This window comes from Camelus ferus, chromosome 18 (assembly GCF_009834535.1).
Source record: "Camelus ferus isolate YT-003-E chromosome 18, BCGSAC_Cfer_1.0, whole genome shotgun sequence".
Taxonomy (NCBI): domain Eukaryota; kingdom Metazoa; phylum Chordata; class Mammalia; order Artiodactyla; family Camelidae; genus Camelus; species Camelus ferus.
Window position 1 is genome coordinate 29,301,747 of NC_045713.1, and position 26,888 is coordinate 29,328,634.

The following is a 26,888-nucleotide window of genomic DNA, read 5'->3' on the forward strand; positions in this document are numbered from 1 at the left end:
ACAACATTGTAGCTTTGTTTGAAGCTTGACCTCTCATAAGCATTTTCACAGATCAATGAGCACACATTGGGGAGCCTGGTAGACCTCTCCCAAGCTGTGTGACCTTGGGCAAGTTAATTGACTTCTCTGAGCTTCATCCATGAGATAGAAATAGAAATAAGTCCCTCCCTCTTGGAGTTGCCATGAGGCTAAAATGAGACATGGTAAACGAAACAGCTGAGCCTAGCACATAGTAAGGGTCCAGGACAGATCAGTATTGGTTATTATGATCTCAAAATGGCCCTGAAAGGTAGATACTTTGGTCTCTATTATACAGAAGAGGAATGCAGGGAGCACAGGGATGGAGCAAGTTGTGTAGCTCACAGTAATGAGCTGAAACGCAAGTTTCTGCCTTTCTGCTCTACTTCACATCTTTTTAGGGATTCCGTCTCTGATACTTCACTTGACACTCACTGACATGTGTCTCATTCTCAAAGTTTGAATTTCACCCAACGGTGACGGCATTGTCTCGTGCTTCCTGGGCCTCCATGACTTTCAAAAGCACACTCATCTAGGTTTTCACGCTTAAGTCACCCAGCCACCCTGCAAGGAGGGTAAGGCACATCCTCATTTTGAGGACAGGAAGACTGAGGCTCAGGGAGGCAAAGTCACTTGCTCATGACCTCACAGCAAAAAAGCGGACCAGACATCATTAGAACTAGTCTAGCATTTGCCCCTTGCAAACTCGCATACCTTCTCTTTCCCCCTCTGTCCCCTACCACCAAAAGGTTCTGCATTCAGCAGGTGCTCTATTGGTGTTTATTTGAAGCTGCCACCTTCAGAGTGGGTCACAATAAACGTATGTGATGATCAACTACAGAGACATGGAGAAAGGTGGGTGGGGATGTGCTGCTGCCTTAGATTCACTCAACCCTGGAAATTCTTTGTCCCTAAGCCAGGCTTGTTCATGTTCCTCCATGTCCCCACTGGGGACGGGGGGTGGTAATTCTAAATATCCAACATATCTGGGGAGAAAGTATTTCAAAAGCAAGTTTTGTATTGTTTTGTTTTTTTCACAGAACTTCCTCCTAAGATGGAAAAGCCATAGTTCTTCTTTCCAAATGAATGCATGAATCTGCTTCTCCAAATTTGAACTGTGCAGGAGACAAAGATCACCCTCATTCCAGCAAAGTCCGGCTTCTCCTCATCTAGGAAGAAACCTCATTTAATGCCCACTGTTCTTCAATCAACAAACATGTTACAGCAGAGCCTGTAAATAGGCGGGAGGCAAAAATAATTGGCGTGTAAAATGAATTTTTTTAATGTGAAAGGGAATATACGCATGGAGAATGTTATGTACTGAATTGAACACCCTCCCCAAATTCATATATTGAAGTCCTAACCCCAGTACCTCAGAATGTGACTAGATTTGGAGATAGGGTCTTTAAAGAGGTAATCAGGTTAAGATGAGGTGATTGGGGTGAGCCTGAAGCCAATGTGACTGGTGTCCTCATAAGAAGAGGAGATTAGACATGTACACAGACATGTACAGAGTGCAGACACAGAGAGAAGACAGCCTTCAACAAGGCAAGGAGAGAGTGCCCTCAGAAGAAACCAACCCTGCTGACACCTGGATCTCGGACTTCTAACCCTGGAATTGTGAGAAAATCAATTCTTGTTGTTCAAGCCACCCATTTATGGTACTTTATTATGGCAGCCCTAGCAAACCAATACAGAGGCAATGTCCTTTTCAGTTGGACACAGTCCCCACCATTCCCTATTGCCAGACACTGCTTTACTCATTTACATTGCCTCTTTTTTCTTGATAGTATTTGAATTATATATACTAAAAGGCTACTTGTAGGAAGTTAAAAAAAAAAAAAGATAGCTCCTTTTTTTCCCAGTTTTTTTTTATCGTGGTAAGATACAGATAAACTTTATCATCTTAATCATTTTTAATCATACTGTTCAGTGGTATTAAATACAGTCTCACAATGTTGTGCTGCCTTCATCACCATCCATCTCAGAGCTCTTTTCACCCTGTAAAACTGAAACTCTATACCCATTAAGCAATAACTCCCTACTCTCCCCTTTACCCCACCTCCTGCAACCGCTGTCATACTTCCTGTCTCTATGAAATTGACTATTCTAAGTTACTTTGTGTAAGTGGAATCATACAGTATGTGTCTTTTTGTGACTGGCTTATTCCACTTAGCATCATGTCCTCAAGATTCACCCATGTTGTCATACAGGTCAGAATTCCCTTCCTCTTTACGGCTGAATGATCTTCCACTGTAAGTATATACCACATTTTGATTATTTACTCATCCATCAATGGACGCAGGTTGCGTCCATGTTTCCGCAATTGTGAATACACTGCTATGACCATGGATGTACAAATCTCTCTCTGAGACCCTGCTTTCAGTTCTTTTGGGTATGTAACCAGAAGTGTAATTGCTGGATCATATGGTAGTTCTATTTTTAACTTTTTTGAGGAACTGCTATACTGTTTTCCACAGTGGCTGTACCATTTTACATTGCCACCAACAATTCACAAGGGTTCCAATTTCCCTGTATCCTCGGCAACAGTTTTTGTTTTTTTTAAATAGGTACCATCGTAATGGGTGAAAGGCGATCTTCTTGTACCCTTGATCTTCATTCCCTTAATGGTTACTAATGTTGAGCTCCTTTTCATGTGTTAATTGGCCGTTGGTACATGTATTTTTGGAGAAATAGCTGTTCATTGCCCATCTTGGATTGGGTTGTTTGTTTGTTTTTTGTTGTTGTTGAGTTTTAAGAATTTTCTGTATAATCTGGATATCAATCTTTTATCAGATCTATACTTTACAAATATTTTCTCCCATTCTGTGGGTTGCTTTTTACTCTGTTGTTAGTGTCTTTTTTTTTTTTTAACATTTTTTTTATTGATTTATAATTGTTGTTAGTGTCTTTTGATGCACAGTTTTAATTTCTTTCCTGAAATTCAATTTGTCTATTTTTTGTGTTGTTTTTTTTTTTTTTTGTAGTTGCCTGTGCCTTTGGTATCATATCCAAGAAATCAGTGCCAAATCCAATGTTGTGAAGCGTTTGCCCTATGTCTTCTTTGAAGAGTTTTGTAGTTTTAGGTCTTACATTTAGGTCTCTGATGCATTGTAAGTTAATTCTTACCTATGGTGTTAGGTAAGGGTCCAAGTTCATTCTCTGGCATGTGGATATTCAGTTTTTCTAGCACCATTTGTTGAAAAGGCTGTCTTTCCCCCATTGAATGGTCTTGGAACCCTTGTCAAAAATCATTTGACCATAAAACGGTTTATTTCTAGGTGCTTTGGTCTATTCTGCTGATCTATATATTTGCCTTTATGCCAGTACCACACTTTTGATGACTGTACCTTTGTAGGAAGTTTTGAAATCAGGAAATGTAGGTCCTCCAGCTTTGTTCTTTTTCAAGATTGTTTTGACAATTTTGGGTCCTTGATATTCCCAATGAATTTTGGGATGGATTTTTCTATTTCCTCAGAGAAAGGCCATTGGGATTTTTGATAGGGATAGCATTGACTCTGTAGATTGCTTTGGGTAATATTGACATCTTAACAATATTAAGTCTCTCAGTCCATGAACATGGGATGCATTTTTTATTTATCGATGTCTTCTCTGATTTCCTTCAGCAATGCTTTGAAGTTTTGATTGTAGAGGTCTTTCAGCTCCTTGCTTAAATTAATTCCTAAGCATTTTATTCCTTTGGATGGCATTGTGTTCTTAATTTCCTTTTTGGGTCATTCATTGTTAGCATACGGGAATGCAGTTGATTTTTGTGTGTTGGTTTTATATCCTGCTACTTATCTGAATTCACTTATTAATTCTAACATATTTTTTAGTGCAAAATCTTCAGGGTTTTCCTCATATCAGATCATATCATCTGTGAACAGAGCTAATTTTATTTCTTCCTTTCTAATCTGGATACATATTTATTTTCTTGCCTGATTGATCTGGTTGGCAAGTCCATTTCCATTTTGTGGAGGTAGAATCACCTTCTATTAGCTTTTATGCTCCAAAAATGCATTGACTTCTCTTGTCCTCTTTTATCTCCTCTTCCATTTCTTCCCCTATCCTTTAAAAAAAAAAAAAATCTATTCCAGTATACGCTGTACTGATAAAGCCTGTTCACAGAGACCTTCCCAGAAGGAGAATGGGTAAAGAGACCCCCCAGTCTTATGTACCTGCTCAGGTGTTCTGCCCCAACCTCTCTATTGTCCAACATAGAAAACAGAATGATGGGAAGAAATAGAGAGAGGAGAGTGTAGTGGGTTGAATTGTGTCCTCCAACAACGTATGTCCAAATTCTAACCCCTGGTACCTGTGAATGTGACCTTGTTTGGAAATGGGATTTTTGTTGATGTAATGAAGGATCTGCAGGTGAGCTCAGCCCAGAGGTGGGGTGAGCCCTAAATCTAATGATTAGTGCCCTATCAGAGGAAGACGAGGAAGATCTGAAACACAGAGACAAAGGCGAAAGCCAAATACAGGTGGAGACAGAGACTGGAGTTATGCTGCCACAAGCCAAGTGACACCAAGGATTTCTGGCAGACAGACATCAAAAATGAGAAGATGCAAGGAAAGCTTCTCTCCTAGAGCCTTCAGAGGGAGTGAGGCCCTGCTGACACCTTGATTTTGGACTTCCGACCTTCAAAACTATGAGACAATAATTTTTTATTACCCACCCATTTTGTGGGAATTTGTTCCAGCAGCTCTGGGTGCTAAACATAGAGCTAGATTCAAATTCGTGAGACCTGGAGCAGTTCGTTCTCCTAGACACCTTCACTCCCACCTCCCCGAAGTGGAAACAGAGATGAGGACACCTCTTTCACAGGGTTGGTGGGCATTAGGGTGCCACAGAATTCCCTGGAGGGCTTGTTGCCACCCAGATTCCTGGTCCCTAATCCCAGACATTCTGGATCAGTAAGTCCGAGTGGGGCCTGAGCATCTGCATTTTTAACAAGTTTCTCCGTGATGCTGATGCTGCTGGTCTTGGGAATGCAAATGGGGAATCACTGCTGTAGAACCGGCCAATTAGAAGAAAGTAAACCCCAGAGAAACCAAGAAGAGCTAAGAGAGAAGGGAGGGAGGGAACGAGCTGGAAAGCCACCAGATGGTGTGTTGGGAGGGCGTTTAGTAGAGAATTTAGAAGCGTAGTTTTCAATCAGGGATGGCTTTGCCCTCAGGGGATATTGGCCATTTCTGTAGACATTTTGGTTAGTACAACTGGGGGAAGCGGTGATACTGGCATCTAGTGAATAAAGGCCAGGGATGCTGCCAAGCATCCTACAGGGTACAGGACAAACCCCCACAACAAAGATTGTCTGGCCTTGAACTTCAGCAGTGCCGAGGTTGAACATTGACTTAGACCAGTGGTTCACACTTCTGGTGGCACATTAGAATCCCACTGGGGAGTTTTTGTAAAACATCTGATACCCAGGCTGCATCGCACTCTCAGGGGTGGGACCTGGGCTTCCATGGGTAGCCAAGGTGAGACCCACTGATGGAGAGTGTTGAGAGTAATATTTAGCCACACACAGATTGCGCAGGGATTCTGTTAAATGCAGATTTGAATTCAGTGGGTCTGGGGTGGGGCCTAAGATTCTGCATTTCCAACAAGCTCCCAGATGATGCTGAAGAGGGCATTGCAGACCATCCCTAAGATCTGGGGCCTGAAGGGGGTCACTGGGATCTTTTGCTAGAGAGCTGTTTCTAAATCCTTTCTATGCCCTTTGCAATGTAAATCTACTACCCAAACCATTTCCTTCAGGAACTGGGTGTCTTCTCTTTGAAATGCAAACATTCAGGCAAGAACACTCTCTCTCCTAGTCCCTGTGGGAGGATAAGTACCTAACTTTTTGGGCACCTCAGTGCACACTGCATCACTGCCTCCTACCATAAAGGTGGCAGAAGTTTGTTTCTCCTCCAGACAGGTGTCAGTTAACAGATCCAGGCGACCTAATCTCATGGACAAACCCCCTTCCCAGCATGCAGTGCCTTTCCCTTAGGAGACCCAGCCTTTAAAAGTCTCCAGCCTTCTCTGTATCTCGGGGAAGTTGAGTCCTATTCACGCTGGGGACTCTTCACTATTGAAATAGCATCACTAAATAAACCCATCCTGGTCAGTTTAATGAGTGTCCGGCTTTGTTGACCTTTGATGGAGGAGCCAGGGGAATAACTATCTCAAGCTGTCTCCCCAATCCTCCAGTTTCCTGTCAGGGTCCCCCGGTGGCCAATGAAAGCTGGAGAGCTCTGAAGGCTGCCTGCTGATGTGGTCCTTGTGGGTCAGCGCCCTGCGCAGAGAGCAAGTGGAGAGGATGTTGAAGGCAGGAGGGTCCATCTGGAGGGCAACAGAAGGGCACACTCTGCTTCCTCTGGGGTCCTCTCATTGCAGTCTAACAACAGTCGTTTCACCCCTGACATCAGGCTCTCGGGGGGACTACTGATGTCAGACAAATGAAGCCACTCCCCCCATGCCCTCAGGCCACACGTGTTACAGCTCTGAAGTTACTGTCTGGCCTGTGCCCCAGTCCCAGACAAGAGAACTAGCAGCCCAGACCAAGCCCAGCTTTCGGTTTCAGGCTGAGTGTCGGAGCTCGAGGCCAAACTGAGATCAAGAAAATGTCTTAAGGAAACATCTCCTGGTTCTGCAAGTTCAGGAAAGCCCCTAAAACTCCCAGCGGGGCGGTCAGCAGTGGAGGCACGGGGGCTGCAGAAGGAAGGCCCGTGGGCCCCACTCACAGCCTCCTTCCCTCCAGATTTGGGAGTGTGGTTTACCTCCTGGCGTGTTCCCAGCCTGAGGTCACCCAGCCTCCTCGGAACTTCCTGCCTTCTTCTGGCGTTAGAAAACAGAAAAAGGGTTTCCTGAGAGGTGGGGCAAACTGCTACCTTCTTGAAGCTTGCCTGGCTCTCCCCACTCTGACCTGGGGGTGGGGGAAGGATTCCTCAGTGCCTGGACTGCTACAGGTCCCCACCCTGGAAGGGGGCATGTTAGGAACAATGGGCCACCAACCCTCCCCAGGATGGAGAACATTTTAAATCCAGAAAGGAACAGGAAACTATGCTATTAGATGGCAAAACAGTGGTTCCCTTGAAGGAGGGGACCATGAGGGAACTGGAGGGTTCGAAGCAGCCGGCTCCTTGATCTGGGTGCCGGTAACATGGGACTGCTCTGTTTGTGAAAACACACTAAGTTGTACCCTTATGATTTTGCACTTTTTCTGTATGTACGTTATGTTCTTCCATCAAGAAAAAAAATTTTTTTTTAATTCGTAAGGCTTTGGAGAACAGTCTGGCAGTTCCTCAAAAGATATATAGAAAAACCACATGACCCAGCACTCCCACTCCTACATATACACCCAAGAGAATTGAAAACAAATCTGTCCACACGAAAATTTGTACAAGAGTGTTCATAGCAGCATTATTCGTAATAGCCTGAAAGTGGAAACAACCCAAATATCCATCCAGGGATAAATGGATAAATCAAATGTGATCTCGCCACACAATGGAATATTATTCAGACCTAAAAAGGAGTAAAGCACTGACGTGTGGATGAACCTTGAAGGCATCATGCTAAGTGAAAGAATGCAAAGTGGTCCACACAAAGGACCACATATTGTACGATTCCATTTACATGAAATGTCCCAATAGACAAATCCATAGAGACAGGAAGTAGGTTAGTGGATGTCTAGGGTCAGGGAGGATGAAGGTTTTGGGGAGTAGTGAATTAGGGGTACAAGGTATCTTGGACCAGAGTGGAAAAGTCCTAAAGCGGCCCATGGTGATGGTTGGACATCTCAGTTCATATACTAAGGCCACTGAATTGTACACTTTAACTGGATGAATTTTATGAGATGGGAATAACATCTCAATAGGGCTGGCATAATAATTCAGTAGGGCATCAGCATTAGAAGGGTTACCAGACCATCAGAATGAATGAACACTGGCTGGGCACACCTGCAGGGCTACACTGGTGCCTACCAGGTGACCCCAGACACTGGGCAAATATGGGTTGGTCTGTTGGCTTCTCAGGCCCAGGAAGACTTGGGGTCACAAACTGGGGCCGGGTAACCTGAACACAGGAAACAGAAGCAAAATGGGGCCCAACCTGTAGGCCCCCCAAAAAGGGATTCTGAGGTGAGGATATGGGTGGAAATAGTTTACTTGGGAAGGGATCCTGGGAAGGAAAGGAAGCTGAAACAGGCAATGAGTAACCGAGGCTCAGTCCCACCTCAGGGTGAGGGAGCTGGGACGTTTATCCTCCATCATAGGGCTGCTCCTGGGGCAGAAGGAAGTGGGGAAAGGCCTGGTTGTTCCCAGCTGACACCATTATCAATTTCTTACATACCTTTATTCATGCAACCTCTGTTTCTTGAGTACCTACTATGAGCCAGGCCCTAGTAAGGGACACTGAGGAGGAAACAAACCCAGCCTGACCAAAAAAAACCTCTCACAATGAGTCTGCAGTACCCACAAGCCACATGGGAAAATCCTTCTGTTAGAATCGTGCCTCCCTGGTGGAACGGGGGACTACCTATCTGTCATCAGCACCCACGGTGCCTGAGCCCTGGGCCCCGCCCCACACCCACGCTGCAGCCCTGCCCCTCTTTTCTGATGTCCATGTGGCTGGAACGGGCAAGCATGAGCCTATCCTCTAGACAGTGGGGATTCCTTCCTCTAAAAGTGGCCAGGGTAGTATGTGGCTGCCTGGCAGGAACATCATTCACGAGGCTGGAGGAACACTTAGACCAGCTCGTTCTGGTTGGCTGGGATGGTCGTGGCTTTAGCATGCAAGTCCTGCATCCCTGGACCCCCAACCCCTCCAGGCTAGGCAAACTGGGCTGGTGGGTCACCCTAAGAACTCTGACTCTAGTTTGGACCCCATCCCTCCCACCTAAACCAGTGCTTCCCAAGCCTGGCTGCCCATTGGCATCACCTGGAGGAACTTTCAAAAAACGCTGCTGCCTGGGACCCAACTTAGACCAATTTATACAGCCTCAGGGGTGGGCTTGGGCATGGGTCTTGCGGAAAAAAAAATCTCCAGGGGATTCTAACATGCCGCAGGTTGAGAGCTCTGGGCCTGGAGAGAATGAGGCCAGTTTAGCTGGGGATGGATATCTGTCTTCTAGATCAGGTGGGAGCTGAGGAGGAGTGGACAAGGACCACTGGACTGGGGTTCAGTGGCTCATTCATTCCTCGGTTCTGTCTAGACAGCCTGTCCTGTGTTAGGTGCTGTCCTGGGGGCTGGAGATAACGGGGTTTGGGGAAGAGGACAGTTAGGACCTGCTTTCGTTCTGGTGGGGGTATGGTCACCTGCATAATTTCCAGTGAAGGTGTTCCATTGAGTGATGTGTTGAGTGAATTGGGGTCTGTGGGGTGCAGCGCTCCTGAGGCCCTGCATTCATCTCCTGTGGCTCCCGTAGCAAATTCCCACCGACTGGGTGGTTTAAAACAACAGGAATTGATTCTCTCACAGTTCTGGAGGCCGGAACTCTGAGATCAAGATGTTGGCAGAGCTGGTCCCACGCCTCTCTCCTAACTTCCGGGGGCCACGTCGATCCTTGGTGATCCTCAGCTTGTACATGCATCATTCCAGTCTCTGCCTCCATCTCCACGTGGTGTTCTCCTCTGCGTCTGTGTCTTCACATGGCCTTCTTCTCTCTCTCTGTGTCCTCTCCTCTTCTTATAAGGACACCAGTCACTGGATTTAGGGCCCATCCTGGGTAATCCAGGATGGCTTTTTTTTAAATTGAAGTATAGTTGATTTACAATGTTGCGTTAGTTTCAGGTGTACAGTATAGTGATTCAGTTATATATATATATATATTATATATATATATTCTTTTTCATATTATTTTCCATTATAGGTTATTACAAGCTATTGAATATAGCTCCCTGTGCTCTATAGTATGATCATGTTGTTTATCTATTTTATATATAGTAATGTGTATCTGCTAATCCCAAACTCCTGATTTATCCCTCCCCCTCTTTCCCCTTTGATAACCATAAGTTTGTTTTCTAAGTCTATGAGTCTGTTTCTGTTTTGTAAGTTCCTTTGTCTCATTATTTTTAGATTCTACATATAAGTGACATCATAAGATATTTGTCTTTCTTTAACTTACTTTACTTGGAATGATGATCTCTAGGTCCATCCATGTTGCTGCAAATGGCATTATTTTATTCTTCTTATGGTGGAGTAGTATTCCATTGTATAAATATACCACAACTTATGTATCTAGTCATCTGTCAATGGACATTATGTTGTTTCCATGTCTTGGCTATTGTAAATTATGCTGCTATGAACATTGGGGTGCATGTACCTTTTCAAGTTAGAATTTTCTCCAGATATATACCCAGGAGTGGGATTGCTGGATCGTATGGTAAGTGTGTTTTTAGTTTTTTGAGGAATCGCCATACTGTTTTCCAAAATATCTGCACCAAACTACATTCCCACCAACAGTGTAGGAGGGTTCCCTTTTCTCCACACCTTCTTCAGCATTTACATTTGTGGACTTTATATATATATATATTTTTTTTTAATTGAAGTATAGTCAGTTTACAATGTTATTGGTTTACAGTATAATGCTTTAGTCACATAGGAACATACGTATATTTGTTTTCATATTCTTTTTCACCATAGGTTACTACAAGATATTTAATATAGTTCCCTGTGCTACACAGTATGTAATTTGCGGACTTTTGAGTGATGGCCATCCTGACTGGTGTGAGGTGATACCTCACTGTAGTTCTGATTTGCATTTCTCTGATAATTAGCAATACTGAGCCTTTTTTTCATGTGCCTATTGGCCATCTGTATGTCTTCATTGGAGAAATGCTTGTTTAGGTCTTCTGCTCATGTTTGGATTGGGTTTTTGTTGTTGTTGTTGTTATTAAGTTGTATGAGCTGTTTATATATTCTGGAAATTAAGCCTTTGTCAGTCACATCATTTGCAAATATTTTCTCCCGTTCCGTAGGTTACCTTTTTGTTTTGTTTCTGGTTTCCTTTGCTGTGCAAAAGCTTATAAGTTTAATTAAGTCCCATTTGTTTATTTTTGCTTTTATTTCTATTGCCTGGGTAGACTGCCCTAGGAGAACATTGCTAAGATTTATGTCAGAAAATGTTTTGCCTATGTTTTCTTCTAGGAGGTTTATCGTGTCTTGTCTTATATTTAAGTCTTTAAGCCATTTTGAGTTTACTTTTGTGTATGGTGTGAGGGAGTGTTCTAACTTCACTGATTTCCATGCTGCTGTCCAGTTTTCCCAACACCACTTGCCGAAGGACTGTCTTTTCTCTGTTGTATAGTCTTGGCTCTTTTGTTGAAGATTAATTGACCATAAGAGTGTGGGTTTATTTCTGGGCTCTCCATTCTGTTCTACTGATGCATAAGTCTTGTTTTTGTGCCAATACCACGCTGTTTTGATTACTGTAGCTCTGTAGTATTGTCTGGAGTCTGGGAGAGTTATTCCTCCAGCTTTGTTCTTTTTCATAAGTATTGCTTTGACAATTCTGGGTCTGTTGTGAGTCCATATAAATTTTAGGATTATTTGTTCTAGTTCTGTGAAAGATATCCTGGGTAATTTGACAGGGATCACATTAAATCTGTAGATTACTTTGGGAAGTATGGCCATTTTAACAATATTGATTCTTCCAATCCAAGAGCATGGGCTAGCTTTCCATTTCTTTAAATCATCTTTAATTTCCTTAATCAGTGTTTTATAGTTCTCCATGTGTACACCTTTTACCTCCTTGATCAGGTTTCTTCCTCAGTATTTTATTTTATTTTTTTGATACAATTTAAAAAAGAATTGTTTCTTTACTTCCCTTTTCTGATATTTCATTGTTAGTGTAAAGGAATGAGCTGATTTCTGTATGTTAACCTTGTATCCTTGTTACCTTGCTGAATTCTTTTATCAGCTCTGGTAGTTTTTGTGTGGAGCCTTTAGGGTTTTCTATATATAGTATCATGTCATCTGCATATAGAGACAATTTTACCTCTTCTCTTCCAATTTGGACCTCTTTTATTTCTTTTTCTTGTCTGATTGCTATGGCTAGGACTTTGAATACTATGTTGAATAAAAGTGGTGAGAGTGGGCATCTTTGTCTTGTTTCAGATTTTAGCAGGAAGGCTTTCAACTTTTCACCATGGAGCATTAGGTTGGCTGTGAGTTTGTCAAAAACAGCTTTTATTATGTTGAGATATGTTCCCTCTGTACTCACTGTGGTAAGAGGTTTTTTTTAAAATTATAAATGGGTGTTGAATTTTATCAAATGCTTTTTCTGCATCTTTTGAGATGATCCGTGATATTTGTCCTTTCTTTGGTTGATGGGGTGTATCACGTTGATTGATTTGCATATGTTGAACCATCCTTGTGTCCCGGGATGAATCCAGCTTGATCATGGTGTATGATCCTTTTTATGTGTTGTTGGATTCTGTTTGCTAACATTTTGTTGATAATATTTATGTCTATGTTCATCAATGATACTGGCCTGTAATTTCCTTTTTTGGAATATACCATAACTTCTTTATCCAGTCATCTGCCAATGGACATTTAGGTTGCTTACCCATCTTGGCTGTTGTAAATAGTGCTGTTGTGAACATTGGGGTGCATCAGGATGATCTTATTTCCAGACCCTTAATTACATCCACAGAGACCCTTTTTCCAAATAAGGTCATGTTCTTGGGTTCCAGGGGTTAGGACGTGGACATGTCTTTTCTGGGGCTACAAGTCAGTCTCCTACAGACACAGTGGGCAGGGAAGGCCTCTGAGCGCGTGTCTTGGTGTGAATCATTCTAGAAGCTGACTCCAAAGCAAGGAAGTAGGGGGATTGCAGGAGACAGAGAAGGGAGGTATTGAGAAGTGGACACTGGGGACTCCATCTTGCTGGGACCTTTGGGAGGCTGCATAGAACAGCCTTAGGGTGGCCCAGCCACCTGCAGGGCGACTGGGGCATTTAGACACCAATTCCTGAAACTCATTGGTGTGGGGGGCTCCTGGAGGCTTTACCAACCCACCGCTGGGCTTAGCAGCTTCTGGAGGACAGAGGAAGCCCCCAGCAGAGATTGGAAGGTGTTTGCAAATGTGGGAACCACGAGTGCCAAGAGGTCCTGGTGAGACACCAACCACGGCTGTTCTAGGAAGTGACACTTGAGCAGCCACCTGAAGGATGTGAAAGTGCCGGGCTGTGATGAGCACGTTGGGGCATGTGGAGGACACACCAGCCACCGGAGACAGCCAGGCCAAAGTCCCCGAGGCAGAAGCAAACTCCAAGGCTGGCTCCAAGAACAGCCAGGATAGAGGTGTGGCTGAAGTTGCTGGAGGAGGGGTGGCGGCAGAGGCCAGGTGGGGAAATCTCCAGGGAGAGTCATGCAGAGTCTGGAGCTGAGGTCCAATTGTGTGGACAATGGGAAGCCTTTGGAGAGTTTTGAGAAGGAGTCTAACAGGATCCAGTTACTGTTTGACAACAGTCTCACCTCGGGTGGTTTGCAGGAAGGGTGCCAAGAACAAAATGGAGAACCTGAGTTATCCAGGGTCTCACATAGCTGTGTGGCCTCAGGCCAGTGCCTTCCTGTCTCTGGGCTTCAGCTTTCCATCTGAAAAATGAAGCCAGCAAGTCAAGCCTTGTCTGCTTCAGAAGAGCATCTGCTGACTCCATCAGAGGTCCCATGAGCAGAAGTCCCTCCCAGGAGTCCCAGGCCTTCTGGTTGTGCCAGTAGCAGAAGGAGTGGTCTTGACGCAGCCCCTCAGGCAGAAGTGGCCAAGTTCAGGGTGGAGCCTTTCTCAAGGCTCAGGGTGGAGCCTCTCTGCTGCGTGGTTGGGTTTTTCCAAAAGGGAACTGAGCTCAAATTGTGAATTAAGAATGCTGTGTCCTGGAGTCAGGAAGACCCAGTGTGTCTGGGAAATGAAGACTGAGTCTCTGAGGTATCTTGGCAACGTCCAGCCAGCCCTGGGGAGGCTGGTCATCTCGTTCAGGGCTCTGGAAGGCAGGCGCTGCGGCAGATTATTCTCTGTAACCGACAACACGATGCTCGCTTAGCGTTCACGTCCGAATGTGGAGAAAGTTGGACTGGATTCTGAGAAAGCTGTGTGGCTGCAGATGCGTGGGTTTCCCTAAGCGGAGTCCAGGTGTGGTCATGTTAATGCCCTGAATCCCCATATGCCCGACGCCTCCTGGCTGCTAGCAGGTCCAGCGTTGTCCGTGGTTCTCCTCCCTAAATATATCTAAGAACCCCAAGGGTGACTACAGGTATCCAGTCACACTGGATCAAATTCAGCACTCTGGGACCCTCATTTCCCTGCCCCAGCACATCAGCTTTGGTTCATCCTTGCACATCCGCTGGCCTCAGCCACCCTCAGCGGCTAGTGGGTTTAGAGTCAGGAGTGCAGAGGGTGGGGTCAGGGCCATTTCGCTACTGCCACCTGCCCGTGGAACAGGAGAGGGCACAGCTGTCCCTGGTGGTGTTGCTAGCCAAGCTGGGACTTCTAGCTCAAACCTTGACGTTCTCGCAGGTCAAGGCTGCCATCGGCAGCCAGGTCTCCGGCTCCCTCCTGGGGAAGACGTCTGCGCATGTCTCCTGGGCAGCATTGTTGCCTCCTTCTTCAGGTGATGCTCCTAGCCAGTGCTCCACGGCCAGTCTGCCTGCACCCCCAGGAACACTGAACACAAGCACTTAAGTGCCCAGGTGGCTGGGGTGGGGACCGATTTGGGCACCTTTGCTCCTGGAGCATCACTCCTCCCTGACCCCCAGCTTCAGTGCTGAGTCAAAATCACCAGTCTAGGACCCCAATTTCCTCACAGTTCTCCTCATTTCTGGCGCAGATGCTGCATTTCATGAGCTGTGTTTGAATGTCCCTGAGTGCCCAGGAGGAGTAGTTTCAGAGGTGGGGCCCTTGTTTCTCCCCGGGCTCCTCAGCTTCTCTGTAGGTGAGGCCGGCAGGTATGAGGGCTCTGCACGTCTCCATCTGCTGACAGTCCTTGAGTGCCAGCCCCGTCAGGGTCCACATAGACTGGGAGTGTGTCCACTCCTGCCCCGGCAGCTCCAGTCCAGCTCATGTGGCCTGTGTGTAGATAAAAGAAGGCACTGAGAGGCCAAGTCACACCAAGCAGGTGGGTGGCTGATGCGGGCTGAAGGTGCGGCTTTTAGTGCGCCCAGTGGATGGTGGGCAGCAGGTGCCCACATCCCTCAGATCCCTCCCCCACCTTCGTGCCCACCAGCTCCCTGTGAGCTTTCACTCCCAACAGCATCACCTGCTCCTCTTTGCTGGCACACAGCCCTCACGCTGCCAGATCCTGGTTTGCCTGTGTGTGCCCGGAACCAGAAGCGCCTGGGGATTCCTATTCCTGCTGGGAGCAGCTCTTAAACAGTGGCTGATGCATGAGGGAGTATAAATGCTTCACTCCCTCCCCGGGGTGGAGACTCTAAGTCACCCTCTGTGATGCACTGAATTGTGTCCCCCCAGCTCCCCAAATTTATCTGTTAAAGTCCTAACCCCCAGGATCACAAAATGTGACCTTATTTGGAAATAAAGTTGCAGCTGATGTAATTATTTAAGATGAAGTTATCTTCATCTGGCGTAGGGTGTGCCTTCAGTCCAACATGACTGGTGTCCTTATAAAAAGGAAATTTGGACACAGACATGCCCTTGTGAAGGTTGGAGTTATACTGTCACAAGCCTAGGAGCTGCCAGAAGCTGGGAGAGAGGCTAGAACAGGTCCTTCTCTAGCGCCTTCAGAGGGAGCAGGGACTTGTTGACATCTTGATCTTGGGCTGCTGGCCTCCAGAACTGTGAGACCAAACATTTCTGTTGTTTAAGCTGCTCGATTTGTGGTCCTTTGTTATCTCAGCCCCAGGAAGATAATACATCTTCTGTGGGACTTTGCCTAAAATCTCATGCCTGCATGGCCGTCCTCCCTCCCAGCGCGCCTCCCCTCCCAGGGACACTGCCTAATACCTCATGGTCACATAGGTCCTTGTCACCGGGCAGGGTCTGCTTCTGGGGAGTCCTACCTAAGACTGGGTTTTGAGGAGCGATGGCAAAGTTTCCAGGGGCAGACAGAGGACAGAAATGAGCAAACTGGCTGCTGGGGGCAGTGTCCCAGTCACAGCTCAGCCCCTGCCACAAGGGATGCAGACTCAACAGCACCCGAGCTTCCAGTTTCTCAAGAGAAACCAGAAATGTGGTTTCCAAAAAATTAAAGTGACATTTGATTTTTAAATGTTGGTGGTTAATTCCACGAACTCCATTTGTTTGCTCTTTTAAACTACTTGGGTCTGACCCAAACATGTCTGGGGACCAGATTTGGCCCCTGGGGCCAATGCTTTGCAACTCAGGGTCAAGGGCTTGGTCAGGACTGCACACCCCACCTTTACGTGATGAGAAGAGCTCTGGGCAGGAGGCAGGAGACCTGAGATCTACTTGAGGCTCTACCATGTGTTAGCTGTGCACCTGCTTTAAAAACCCTCTCTGAGCCTCAGTCTCCCTACCTATAAAATGGGTACTGTCTTGTACACGTTGCTCACCTCCCAGGGTGGTTGTGACTGACCTTCATGACCTTGCTGCATAATGTATTTAGCAAACAAGGCGGCAAGCAATGTTCTGAGCACGTAGTAAAAGATTAACTCTTTCATTCATCCCACCTGCCTTCGGAAGTAGGTACCACAATTATCTGCATTTCACACCCAAGAGAACTGAGGCTGAGAAGTTTAGTAACTTGCCCACGATCTTCCAGCTGATGAGTACTGGAACTGAGCCTCAGCGCCAGGCAAGCTGATGGCAGGTCTGTGTTCTTAGTCAGCGCACTTGACTGCCTCTCAGGACGCATTAAAATGCTTTACAAACTGCCTAATTTTTTTCTGTAAATAGGAAGGAGGGGCTGGATGGATGGATGGGGCCCCTTGGCCTTTTTACAGAGCTCTCTGTCAGGCGGCAGCTGCTCCAGGGAGGAACTGAGCGTGGGTTGACAGAGTGGCAAACTTTCTAATCCCGTCTGGACCTGGGCCAGCGTTGGACCCAAACAAACTGCAGGGCATTTCCTCAGCAGAGCATTTCCCGTAAGTGGCGGCTCCCTGACTGTTGGCCCTCAGATCTCCCAGGGCCTCCTTCTCCACGAAGTCTGACCCTCCAAATGGGGGCTTGGGCCAACCAGGTCTCCACTGCTTGTCCCATTCCAATCTGTGTCTGTGATGTGTGTGTTTCTGAGAAAAACCTGATCCAGGTCGAATATATTGGGGCAGGTAGCGGGGGAATCCGGGCTTCTGTCTGCCCTGACCTGAAACATCCTCTTCTGCACGATGGGCAGAGGTCCGCTGCCTGGCACAGCCCCCAGACTTGTTCATCTCTTCACTCCCTTACTCACCAAACGCATCGGACGTCCATCGGGTGCTAGTTGGATAGAAGGGGCACCTGCTCTTACAGAGATAATATCCTAGTAGGGGGATGGAGAGAAAAAGGCTGTCTAACTAATAAGAAAACAAGATCATAGAGATCATGGAAAGTGCTAGAAAGAGAACGAAACATGTCTGGATCCCAGATCCCTGGGCGGTTGGGGAAAATAAGCTGGGAGTCAGGGAAAGCCTCTTGGAGAGAGACCTCACATTTTCAGTCCTAAGAAAATCTGGAGGAGTAGGGCACTCTTGGCAGGGGAGACAGCAGGTGCAAAGGCCCTGAGGCAGGAAGGGGGATGGGGTTTGTGGAAATCTTAGAGTCAGGCCACGGTTACCAGAGCATGATGAAGTGGGAAAGGGCAGTAGGTCCCCACTCAGCAGGGCCACTGGGTGCATGGCAGTGGAGGCCACCTTCTCTATCAGGGGATGACCCAACCAGACCTACAGCTGCTGAGGGAGAGACCAGCATTATGATTTTCCAGGCACTGGACCCCTGGGAGGGACCTGCCAAGCTCCAACTGCTCCAAGAGGAGGCCAGAGCTCAAGATGGGTAACAACCCCCCCCCACCCCCAGCTTCCCGAGGAGGCCCTACTGTGCAGCTGACATTTCTGCCCTTGACCCAGCCCTTGAGTGATAAGAGGTTTTCTCAGTCCTGTTTGCCGACTCCTCCACAGCCTGGCGAGATGTCAGAGTGCTTGGGAGGCCAGGCAGGACACATCAAAGCTTGGCTATCTCTTTGTCCCGTAGTCTGGAACTACCCCTCTTGGGGGAGTGCCTGGCTGGCCTAGCAAAGCCCACCCCCACCGAGTAAGGGCAGACCGGAGCAAGGGGCATGCTTCCCGCACAGACAGGCAGCGTCAGGCGCTTCAGAGAAGGAGACCTCATTGGGGGGGGGGGACGACAGAAAGGAGGGGTCACCCGGCCGGGACGCACAGTGGCAGCTGCGGGAAGGACGGGCAGCGTGCAGTTCCACCATGCCCGCACTCCACACGGGTGCGTCTGTTAATCCTCACAGCGCCCTACCAGGGAGGGGCTCGGGCCATTAGGGCCCTGCCACTGGGGAAACAGTCACACCGCAGATAAGTACGTCGCAGACCATGCCAGGCTCTAAGCCACACGAACGTTCTGCTCCTTATCCTGCGGGACAAGGGCAGCGGGCACAAAGGGTTAAGTAGTGAGTGGCGGGGAGGGTGTGTGTGATCAGACCTGGGGCTGGAAAAGGCCCCGAGCTGCCCGCGTCCCCTCATCAGACACAGGGAAAGCAGCAGACCCAGGCCTGTGATTTTCAGGCCAACAGCCACTTCTCACCCTCAGGCTGGCCTTCCCCCTAGTCCCTAAGAGTTGCCCGTTGGGCACCTGGCAATGGTCCCATGTCCCCTCCAGGTTGCGCTGTCAGATCTAGCAAGTAAAAATAAGAAAGCCTGGTGAAACTGAACTTGAGGTAAGCAGCTTTTTAGTATAAGTATGTCCCATCCACTACTTGGGACAGACTTGAACTAAAAAATGATCAGTTGTTTAGCTCAAATTCAAATTTACCTGGTGTCCTGTATTGCAGCTGACAACCCTATGGCTTCAGGCCAGGCTGCATCCAGGCCCCTGAGGCCCGGGGCTCCCGCACACATGCCCCTGTGCCTCTCACCTTCCTGCTTCCCCACAGAAGCTGCACCCGCTTCACGGGGCTCCTCCCGTCTGACCCAGGGAGAAGGGCCCTGTCCTTCTCCACACCGGCAGCCATGGCAGGTGCCCAGGAAGGCAGAGCAGAGGGCCCAGGGAGGAAGTTGGGTCCCTCCTGTGGGCTGCCCTCGGGGTCCCCATCCACCTTGCCAGGGGCAGGCAGTGCACCAGGTGAGCCCTGGACTTCTTCCCAGAGGGACCTCAGCTGTGCCTGGGCCTCTGTTTCCCCACCTGTGAGATGGGTGAGATTCACTGCCCTGCACACTCCTGGGTCCTTCATTTACGTGCTTATCCACCTCCTCTCTGTCTGAGTCTAGACAGAGGTTTCTACCCTCACTGAGCTGAGATTCTAGTTAAGAGAGAACAAGAATGACTAAACAGGGCCAGCAGAAGAAAAGAGTTAGGCGGGACCTGAAAGGTCTGTTGAGAACTCAAACAGAGCAAAGGTGTGGAGACAGTGGTTGGGTGGGACGTTGTGGGGGAGGTCAGGAAGGGTGGCTCGGAGCCTTACGTCTTCAGCCCTGTGAAAAATCGGTGTGAGTGCTGGGGAGCACTGAAGCAGAAGAAACAGCACATGCAAAGGCTCTGAGGAAGGAAGGACCCGGATGTGTTGTGATGATGGCTGCAGTCTGGCCGGCATACAGTAGCAGAGTGAGTCTCCGAGCCAGCTGGTTCTGCCCTGCAAAGCCTTATGGGCCAGGGTGGGAGTTGGGGTCCACCTGATGGGAGGTGGAAGGTGGGGGCCTCTGCTGAGGACAGAGACCCAGTCACCTGCTCCCACCTCTGCACAGGGCAGGATACAGCTGTGGCTGCAGAGGTGGGAGGGGTGAGAGGGCCCTGTGTTATCTGAGTGGAAAGATTAAGAGGGCCGTGGGAAAGTTCTGTTTGTTGGGGATGCTCTGGTCTCTCTGACAACATTCCTGTAACCATTTGCAGATAAGGCCCAGCCCTGGCTACTTACTTGGCACCCTGGCTCTGTCCCAGCCCCTCCCTTGCCGTGATATTTCTTTGGTAAGTCAGCTGCCCCTGCGGGTGGGCTGGAGTGGGGTGGCCCACTTGGCTGCCTGCAAATGTGAGGTCTCCCGCCCCAGGGAGACAACAGAACACAGACCACGGGAAGATGCAAAAGGCAGAGGGCCTGGGTCCCCCACAAACACATCGCTGGAGGAGAGCCGGGGAGAGGAAGCTTCCGGTTTGGAGAGATTGAGCTGTGTGTTAATCACGGATAGAGGGTCGACCTCATTGGGATGCGACTCAAACTAACTGTTCTGAAATAAAAATATTTATGAGACCACTGGGAAATGAATGCTGATGGGGTTTGGGATAAGATCACTGATGCTAAGGATTACTAGTCGCTTTTTTTAAGGCGTGATGATGACACCGCAGCTTTTAAAAATTGAGATATAATTTAAATACCATAAAATTCACCCTTTTAAAGTGTAATGTGTAGTGATTTTCAGGATATTCCCAAAGTTGGGCAGTCTTCACCACTATCGAATTCCAGAACATTTTCATCACCCCCAAAAGCAACATCGTACTAATTACCAGTCACTCCCTAGGCTCCCAGCAACTACAAATCTACTTCCCGTCTCTATGGATTTGCCTGTTCTGGGCTTCTCATATGAATGGAATCAGACAGCGTGCGGCTTTTTGCATCTGGCTTCTTTCACTGAGCATGATGTTTGCAAGGTTCACCCGCGTTGTAGTGTGTATGGGCATTTCAGTCCTTTTTATTGCCGAGGATTTTTCGTCGTAAGGATATGGTGCATTTTGCTCATTCCTTCATCAGCTGACAGACATCTGGGCTGTTTCTAACTTTAGGCTGTTGTGAATGATGCTGCTATGAACATTTCTGTGCAAGGTTTTTTTAGTGAAAAGATTTTCAGTTCTCTTGGGGATATACCTGGGAGTAGAATTCCTGTGGCTTTTTTTCAAGAGTCCATTTTTAGAGCTACATATCAAAATATTAGAGTGAAATGATAAAATGCTGGGGTTTGCTTCAAAATCATACGGAAAAAGGAAGCAGGGAATGTATTGATGCAAAAAGACAGGCTGTGTGAGCTGAATTTGGAAGCAGGGCAAGTGCATCAGGGTTTATTACGCTGTTTTTATCTGTTTAAATTTGGGCATAAACGTTCTTTTTGAAATTGAAGGCTCAGTTCAGAAGGGCTTCCCTGTCCCCCTTTTTGAATTCCCACCCAGTCACTCTCTAGTATAGAAATATAACATGATATGGTATCACTTATGTGGGGAATCTAAAGAAAGACACAAATGAACTTATTTACAAAACAGAGGCAGTCTCACAAACATAGAAAACAAACTAGGGGGGAAGAGGGTGGGAAGGTATAAGCTGGGAGACCGAGATGTGCAGATACTAACTACTATATATAAAATAGATAAACAACAAGGTCCTACTGTATAGCACAGGGAACTATATTTAATATCTTGTAGTAACTTATAATAGAAAAGAATATGAAAACAAATATATGTATACGTACGTCTGACTGAAACATTGCACTGCACACCAGAAATTGACACAACATTGTAAACTGACTATACTTCAATTAAAAAAAAATTAACAAAAAAGAAACGTAATGTGAACCACATGCGTCACATTAAATTTTCTAGTAGCCACATCTAAAAAAGTAAAAAGAAACAGGGCAAGTTGATTTGTACTTTAACCCCATATATCCAAAACATGATCATTTTAATATGTGAGCAATTTAAAAATTATGAGAAGACATTTTACATCCTTTTCTCCTACTAGGACTTCAAACCCCGAATACTGACAGAATATCTCCATCTGGTCTCGCTCTATTTCAAGGTCTCCATAGTGACTCCTGGCTCCCAGATTGGATAGGGCAGCTCCGTTTGGAGTATTTACTGCAGTTTTCAAATGCTCTTGTGACTTCTTTTTTGACTTGGTTGTTTTAGTCCGTCTACAACTAGAGCATTGGCCCATAGAGGGCAAACACTTTCTGTGTCTCACTAAATACCGTGTCCCTGTGTCTAGACCAGTGAATCCAGCCCAGAGCAGGTGAGGAGCGAGCAAGCAGAGAACTGAGGAGTGTGCAGGGCAGTGAATCTCACCCATCTCACAGGTGGGGAAACAGAGGCCCAGGCACAGCTGAGGTCCCTCTGGGAAGAAGTCCAGGGTTCACCTGGTGCACTGCCTGCCCCTGGCAAGGTGGATGGGGACCCCGAGGGCAGCCCACAGGAGGGACCCAACTTCCTCCCTGGGCCCTCTGCTCTGCCTTCCTGGGCACCTGCCATGGCTGCCGGTGTGGAGAAGGACAGGGCCCTTCTCCCTGGGTCAGACGGGAGGAGCCCTGTGAAGCGGGTGCAGCTTCTGTGGGGAAGCAGGAAGGTGAGAGGCACAGGGGCATGTGTGCAGGAGCCCCGGGCCTCAGGGGCCTGGATGCAGCCTGGCCTGAAGCCATAGGGTTGTCAGCTGCAATACAGGACACCAGATAAATTTGAATATGAGCTAAACAACTGATCATTTTTTAGTTCAAGTCTGTCCCAAGTAGTGGATGGGACATACTTATACTAAAAAGCTGCTTACCTCAAGTGCAATTTCACCAGGCGTTCTTGTTTTTACTTGCTAGATCTGGCAGCGCAATTTGGTGCTGGCACAATCTAGCCAGCCCGACCCCTCCTGCCTCCCCTGGCCAGCTGTATTAGTCCACATCAAGCCTCTGCCTTCTGGTCTAGGGCTCCCAGGATCCTGTCTTGGGGAGAGGGCCATACATGGTCCTCTGTCCTGGCTGCCATGCGTTCTGGGTGCATGCAGAGTGGTGCCCACAGTTGGTGCTTGGGAAGCTGCTAACGGGGCTGGATATGCAGCTCCTGTCTCCCCATTAAGGCAGGTGTCCTCGAGCAGAAGGAAGAACTCTGGCGTGAGGCTCAGGTCCTGTGTGCAGCCAGCCCCCAGGGATTCCTTGGACCCCAGACCCCTCTGATGACTGCAGCCAGTTTCACCAGGGCCACTGTTTCTTGAGCCCCTACTCTGAGGAGAACATTTCACATGTTTTCTCTAGTCCTTATATCAACCCTGCCAGGTGAGGGGACGTGCAGTCCCATTTTATAGGTGTGAAGACTGAGGCCGGAGAAGTGAAGTCCCCTGCCCAAGGCTACCCAGCCTGAGAGTGGTGGAGCAATGTTCCCAGCCAGGGCCGCCTGACTCCTGAGGTTGACATCTGAGGGCCATCCAGAGGCCAGTGGCTGCCTTAAGCCTGGAGCCCCTTCCCTTGAGTTGTTCTGGCTTCAGGGCTGGAAGCCACCCTACAGGGATCAGAGATGGGGCTGCTTCTCAAAGGTCTGTTCCTCAAGGCCCTCCTAGGCCACAACCAGCTGAGGATCCAGTGACCATATTCAGTGGCACCAATGTAAGGCGGGAAGGTCAGGGTTTCCCAAAAGTCTCTGGACCCAGGAACTTCCCAGGACTAGCCCTGGAGTTTCAAGAGGCCTGGAGTGGGGTCTTGGAGTCTGCATTTAACCAGCAGCCCCAGGAGAAACCACTATAGCTGGTTTCAAAGCCAATGATGAATTCTTTGCAGACTCCTCAGGTTCTCAGACTGCTCCCCAGACCCTGCAGAGAGCCATCCTGGTATGTGCAGACGGAGGGTGCTTTCTCCTGGGAAGGGAATGCCAGAGGCCCCAGATGTGGCCCCAACCCCTGTACCCTCAGCTTGTGCCCCCTGAGGACAGCTCAGGAGGGAAGAGTGGCGTGTGACCTCCACACAGTGGGAGCTGGGGTTATGCTCCAGGTATCCCCAGCTCGGTGGCTGAGAATGACAGTTTGTCCCCAAATGGGGCTTCCAAGGGGGGTTTCCTACCTCCTCACCCCCATGGGGACTCTCTGAGCCCCAACTTACCAGATACCAACAGCTGGTGATTCTCAGAGGAAAAGTCCCTAAATGTTCTGTAACGGCTTCTCACCTCCACCTGCCCTCTGCTGTGGCCCCTTTCCACCCCTCCCCATATTATCTGTCCCAGGCAGATGGGGCCCAGCAGGAGAGGCGAGCTTAGGGCACCCCAGCCTCTCAGTGTGACATGCTTTTGTGCCTGGAGCCAGCTTTGGGCTGGAAGAGCCAACAGGCTTTTCTAGGAAGCCATGCTTTGGTGGTTTATATCCTTACAATTCAAAGAGTGGTCCAGAGGCCTGCAGAATCAGCATCACCTGAGTGCTTGCTAGAGATGCAGTGTTTCAGGCCCTGGCCAGATCCCCTGACTGCTGAAGATGGCATCCTGTCCCCAGGAGAAAGTATATTCTCCCTCCACACACACCTGGCAGACCGTTTGTGGGATCAGATTAGGGAATGGGGTGGGGGTGGAGGAGGCCCGTCTAGGGCCCAGAGCTTAGGTACGTCCGTCCTCTGCTCCCTACCCCTTTCTCCACCTGGGCACACCCCAGGCAGCCACTCCTGTGAGGGCCCGCAGTGGACCAATTGTGTCAGGATCTTGTGGACCCCTGGCCCTTTTCTGGGTCACCAGGGATGGGGCATAGATCCCTATTGCCCATGGCAGAAGGGCAAAGGCCAGGACTAGGGGCCTTGGCATCTAGACTCTCGGCCCTCTGCCCCTGGGTGGGTGGCCAGGAGGAGGAGAGTGCAGAAAGAAGAAGGGAAAAACTTTCAGGTGGCAAGCCTTTTTTCCTGGGAGATACCTGGAAAGGCCTTTACATCCAGAAACAGTACTATTCCCGCTAAGAATAGTTGTTTTGTGCTCAATATGTGTCTGGTACCCAGATGCGTGCAGATGTCAAGCCGTGGCTGCAGCAGATTCATGGGTTTAAAACACAATCCGCGGTCCCACTCCAGGTCTTCTGAATCTCCAGCGTGGGGCCTGGGAGACTGCGTTTAATGTGGGCCCCGGGGAATTCTTGAGCTCAGAGCTTCTGAGGAAACACTGACCTTTTCTGAGCCCTGAATGAGGCTGCCCAGCACTGACATTCATTCATTCGTTCATTCGTTTATTTGATGTTTACGGAACATCCACCGCATTCACTGACCCACCCGCTCTATTCCCCTCAGGATCACTGGTCACGGTTCCCGAGTCCGCCTCTGAGCCCCAATCGTCCCCTCCCTGCTGCCGTTCTGTCTTCGCCCTCCATCCCTCCAATTGGCGTCAGCTCTTTCTCGCCTAGGCTTGGTCCCCAGGGAGCTCGGTGGACGGGAGACCCTCCCAAGCCCCGCCCTCGCCGGGGCAGCCGAGCCCACCTCCCCAGCCCGCGACTGCGCTCTGGGCCCCGCGCGCCCCGCCCCCACCGGCGTCCTGCGCTGAAGCTGCTTGGAGGGGCTCAGGCTTCGACCGCATCGCTCCGGTTGCCGCTGCCCGCCGCCGGGCATCCCAGCCCTTCGGCGGAGGGGCGGAGCCGGAGGCTGGGGTGTGGGCTCCAGGTGGGCTCTGGGAAGGATGAAGCAGGTAGGACCGCGGGGATGCTGGGGATGGAAGGGTGGTGGCAAGGACGAGAGAGGCCTGCGGGAGCGCTGGGAGAAGCGGGGAGGGGGAGAGGTGTGCGAGCCTGGGCTTGGGCCTCGCAGGACCCCAAATGGGCCGGAGGGTGGAGAAGGCCGAAGGGGAGGCGTCCCGTTAGCAGAGAGGGTTAGGGCGGAAGGGCCTGTGCACCGCAGAGAGATCTTTCACCTGCCTTTTGTGTACCCCAGGCCCTGGTGGACGATACTGAGGATGTGTCCCTGGACTTTGGCAACGAAGAGGAGCTGGCCTTTCGGAAAGCCAAGATCAGGTGTGTTGGGACTGCGCGATAGGCAAGCATCTCCCAAAGCTGCAACTTAGTTTATTCACATTCATTCACCCACTCATTCAGTCATTCCTTCAGAATGTATTGAGTATGTGGCCTGTGCCAGGCATGGGGCTAGGGACACACCCTGGACAGATCAGACAAGGACCTGCCCTCCTGGAGCCTTGTAGTCTCCAAGGAGAGGGGACAACGTTGAACAGGCAAACGAAGATGTTAACAAGACAATTAGCGTGAGGAGAGTTGAGGATAAAATCAACAAGGTGATGAAAGAGAAAGTAATTGGCAGAGGCTGGCTGCCTTAGTGCAACCAGGGAGGGCCTCTCAGAGGAGGTGAATTTCAGCTGAGCCCTGAATGATTACAAGCAGTCAGCCTTGGGAGACTGGAGGAAGCATTCCAAGCAGAGGGAATAGTAGGTCCAAGGGCTGGAGGCTGTGATGGAAGGTCAGAGAAAAGCCTTTGCGTTTGGAGGGTCGCAGGGGAGGGGAGAGGGTTTGGCAGGAGGCTGGAGAGGTGGACAAGGGCTTGAATTTTTATTCTTATCCCTGTTTCAGCTGCAGCCAGACAGACATAGTATTGGCTTAAAACAACAGAAACTTATTCTCTCACAGCTCTGGAGGACAGAAGTCCAAAATCAGTTTTATTGGGCTGAAACCAAGGTGTGCATTGGACCACACTCCCTTTGGAGGTTCTAGGGGAAAATCTGTTCCTTGCCTTGTCCAGCTTCTGCTGGCCAAAGGGCTCTTCATCCTTGAGGCCAGCTGTAGCATCTTCCAATATCTCTGTTCCATTTTCACATTGCATTTTCCTCTGTGTCAAATCTTCCTCTGCATTCATCTTATAGGATTATTTGTGATTGCATTTATGGCCCACCCGTATTATCTTCCCATCTGAAGATCCTTCGCTTAATCGTACCCACAAAGTCCCTTTTGCCGTATCTGGTAACATTCACAGGTTCTAGGGATGACTGTTGATTGAGAAGCCATTATTCAGCTTACCATAATGACCAATGACTGGCTTTAGGGAAAAACACCGTAAGAGAACAGGTATCCCGG

At 48.6% G+C, this 26,888-nt stretch overlaps 1 protein-coding gene across 10 annotated transcripts in view; it reads left to right on the forward strand.

The window, feature by feature from the left end:
• The first annotated feature begins 2,104 nt into the window (after window positions 1–2,104).
• Window positions 2,105–26,888, forward strand: part of TVP23A (trans-golgi network vesicle protein 23 homolog A) — a 54,393-nt gene continuing 29,609 nt past the window's right edge. For 2 of the 10 annotated variants that reach the window (XM_032460812.1, XM_032460811.1), the window contains exons 1-3: window positions 2,105–2,273; window positions 25,108–25,498; window positions 25,741–25,820. Coding sequence is in view for 6 of the 10 variants with exons in the window: in XM_032460805.1 (XP_032316696.1) it covers window positions 25,490–25,498; window positions 25,741–25,820 (89 nt within the window). In the remaining 4 variants the exon portion in view is untranslated. Of the gene's footprint in view, window positions 2,274–17,928; window positions 17,948–19,581; window positions 19,724–20,008; window positions 20,084–24,641; window positions 25,499–25,740; window positions 25,821–26,888 lie in introns of those variants that run through there. The other 8 variants (XR_004312758.1, XR_004312757.1, XM_032460809.1 and 5 more) reach the window with 7 other exon arrangements.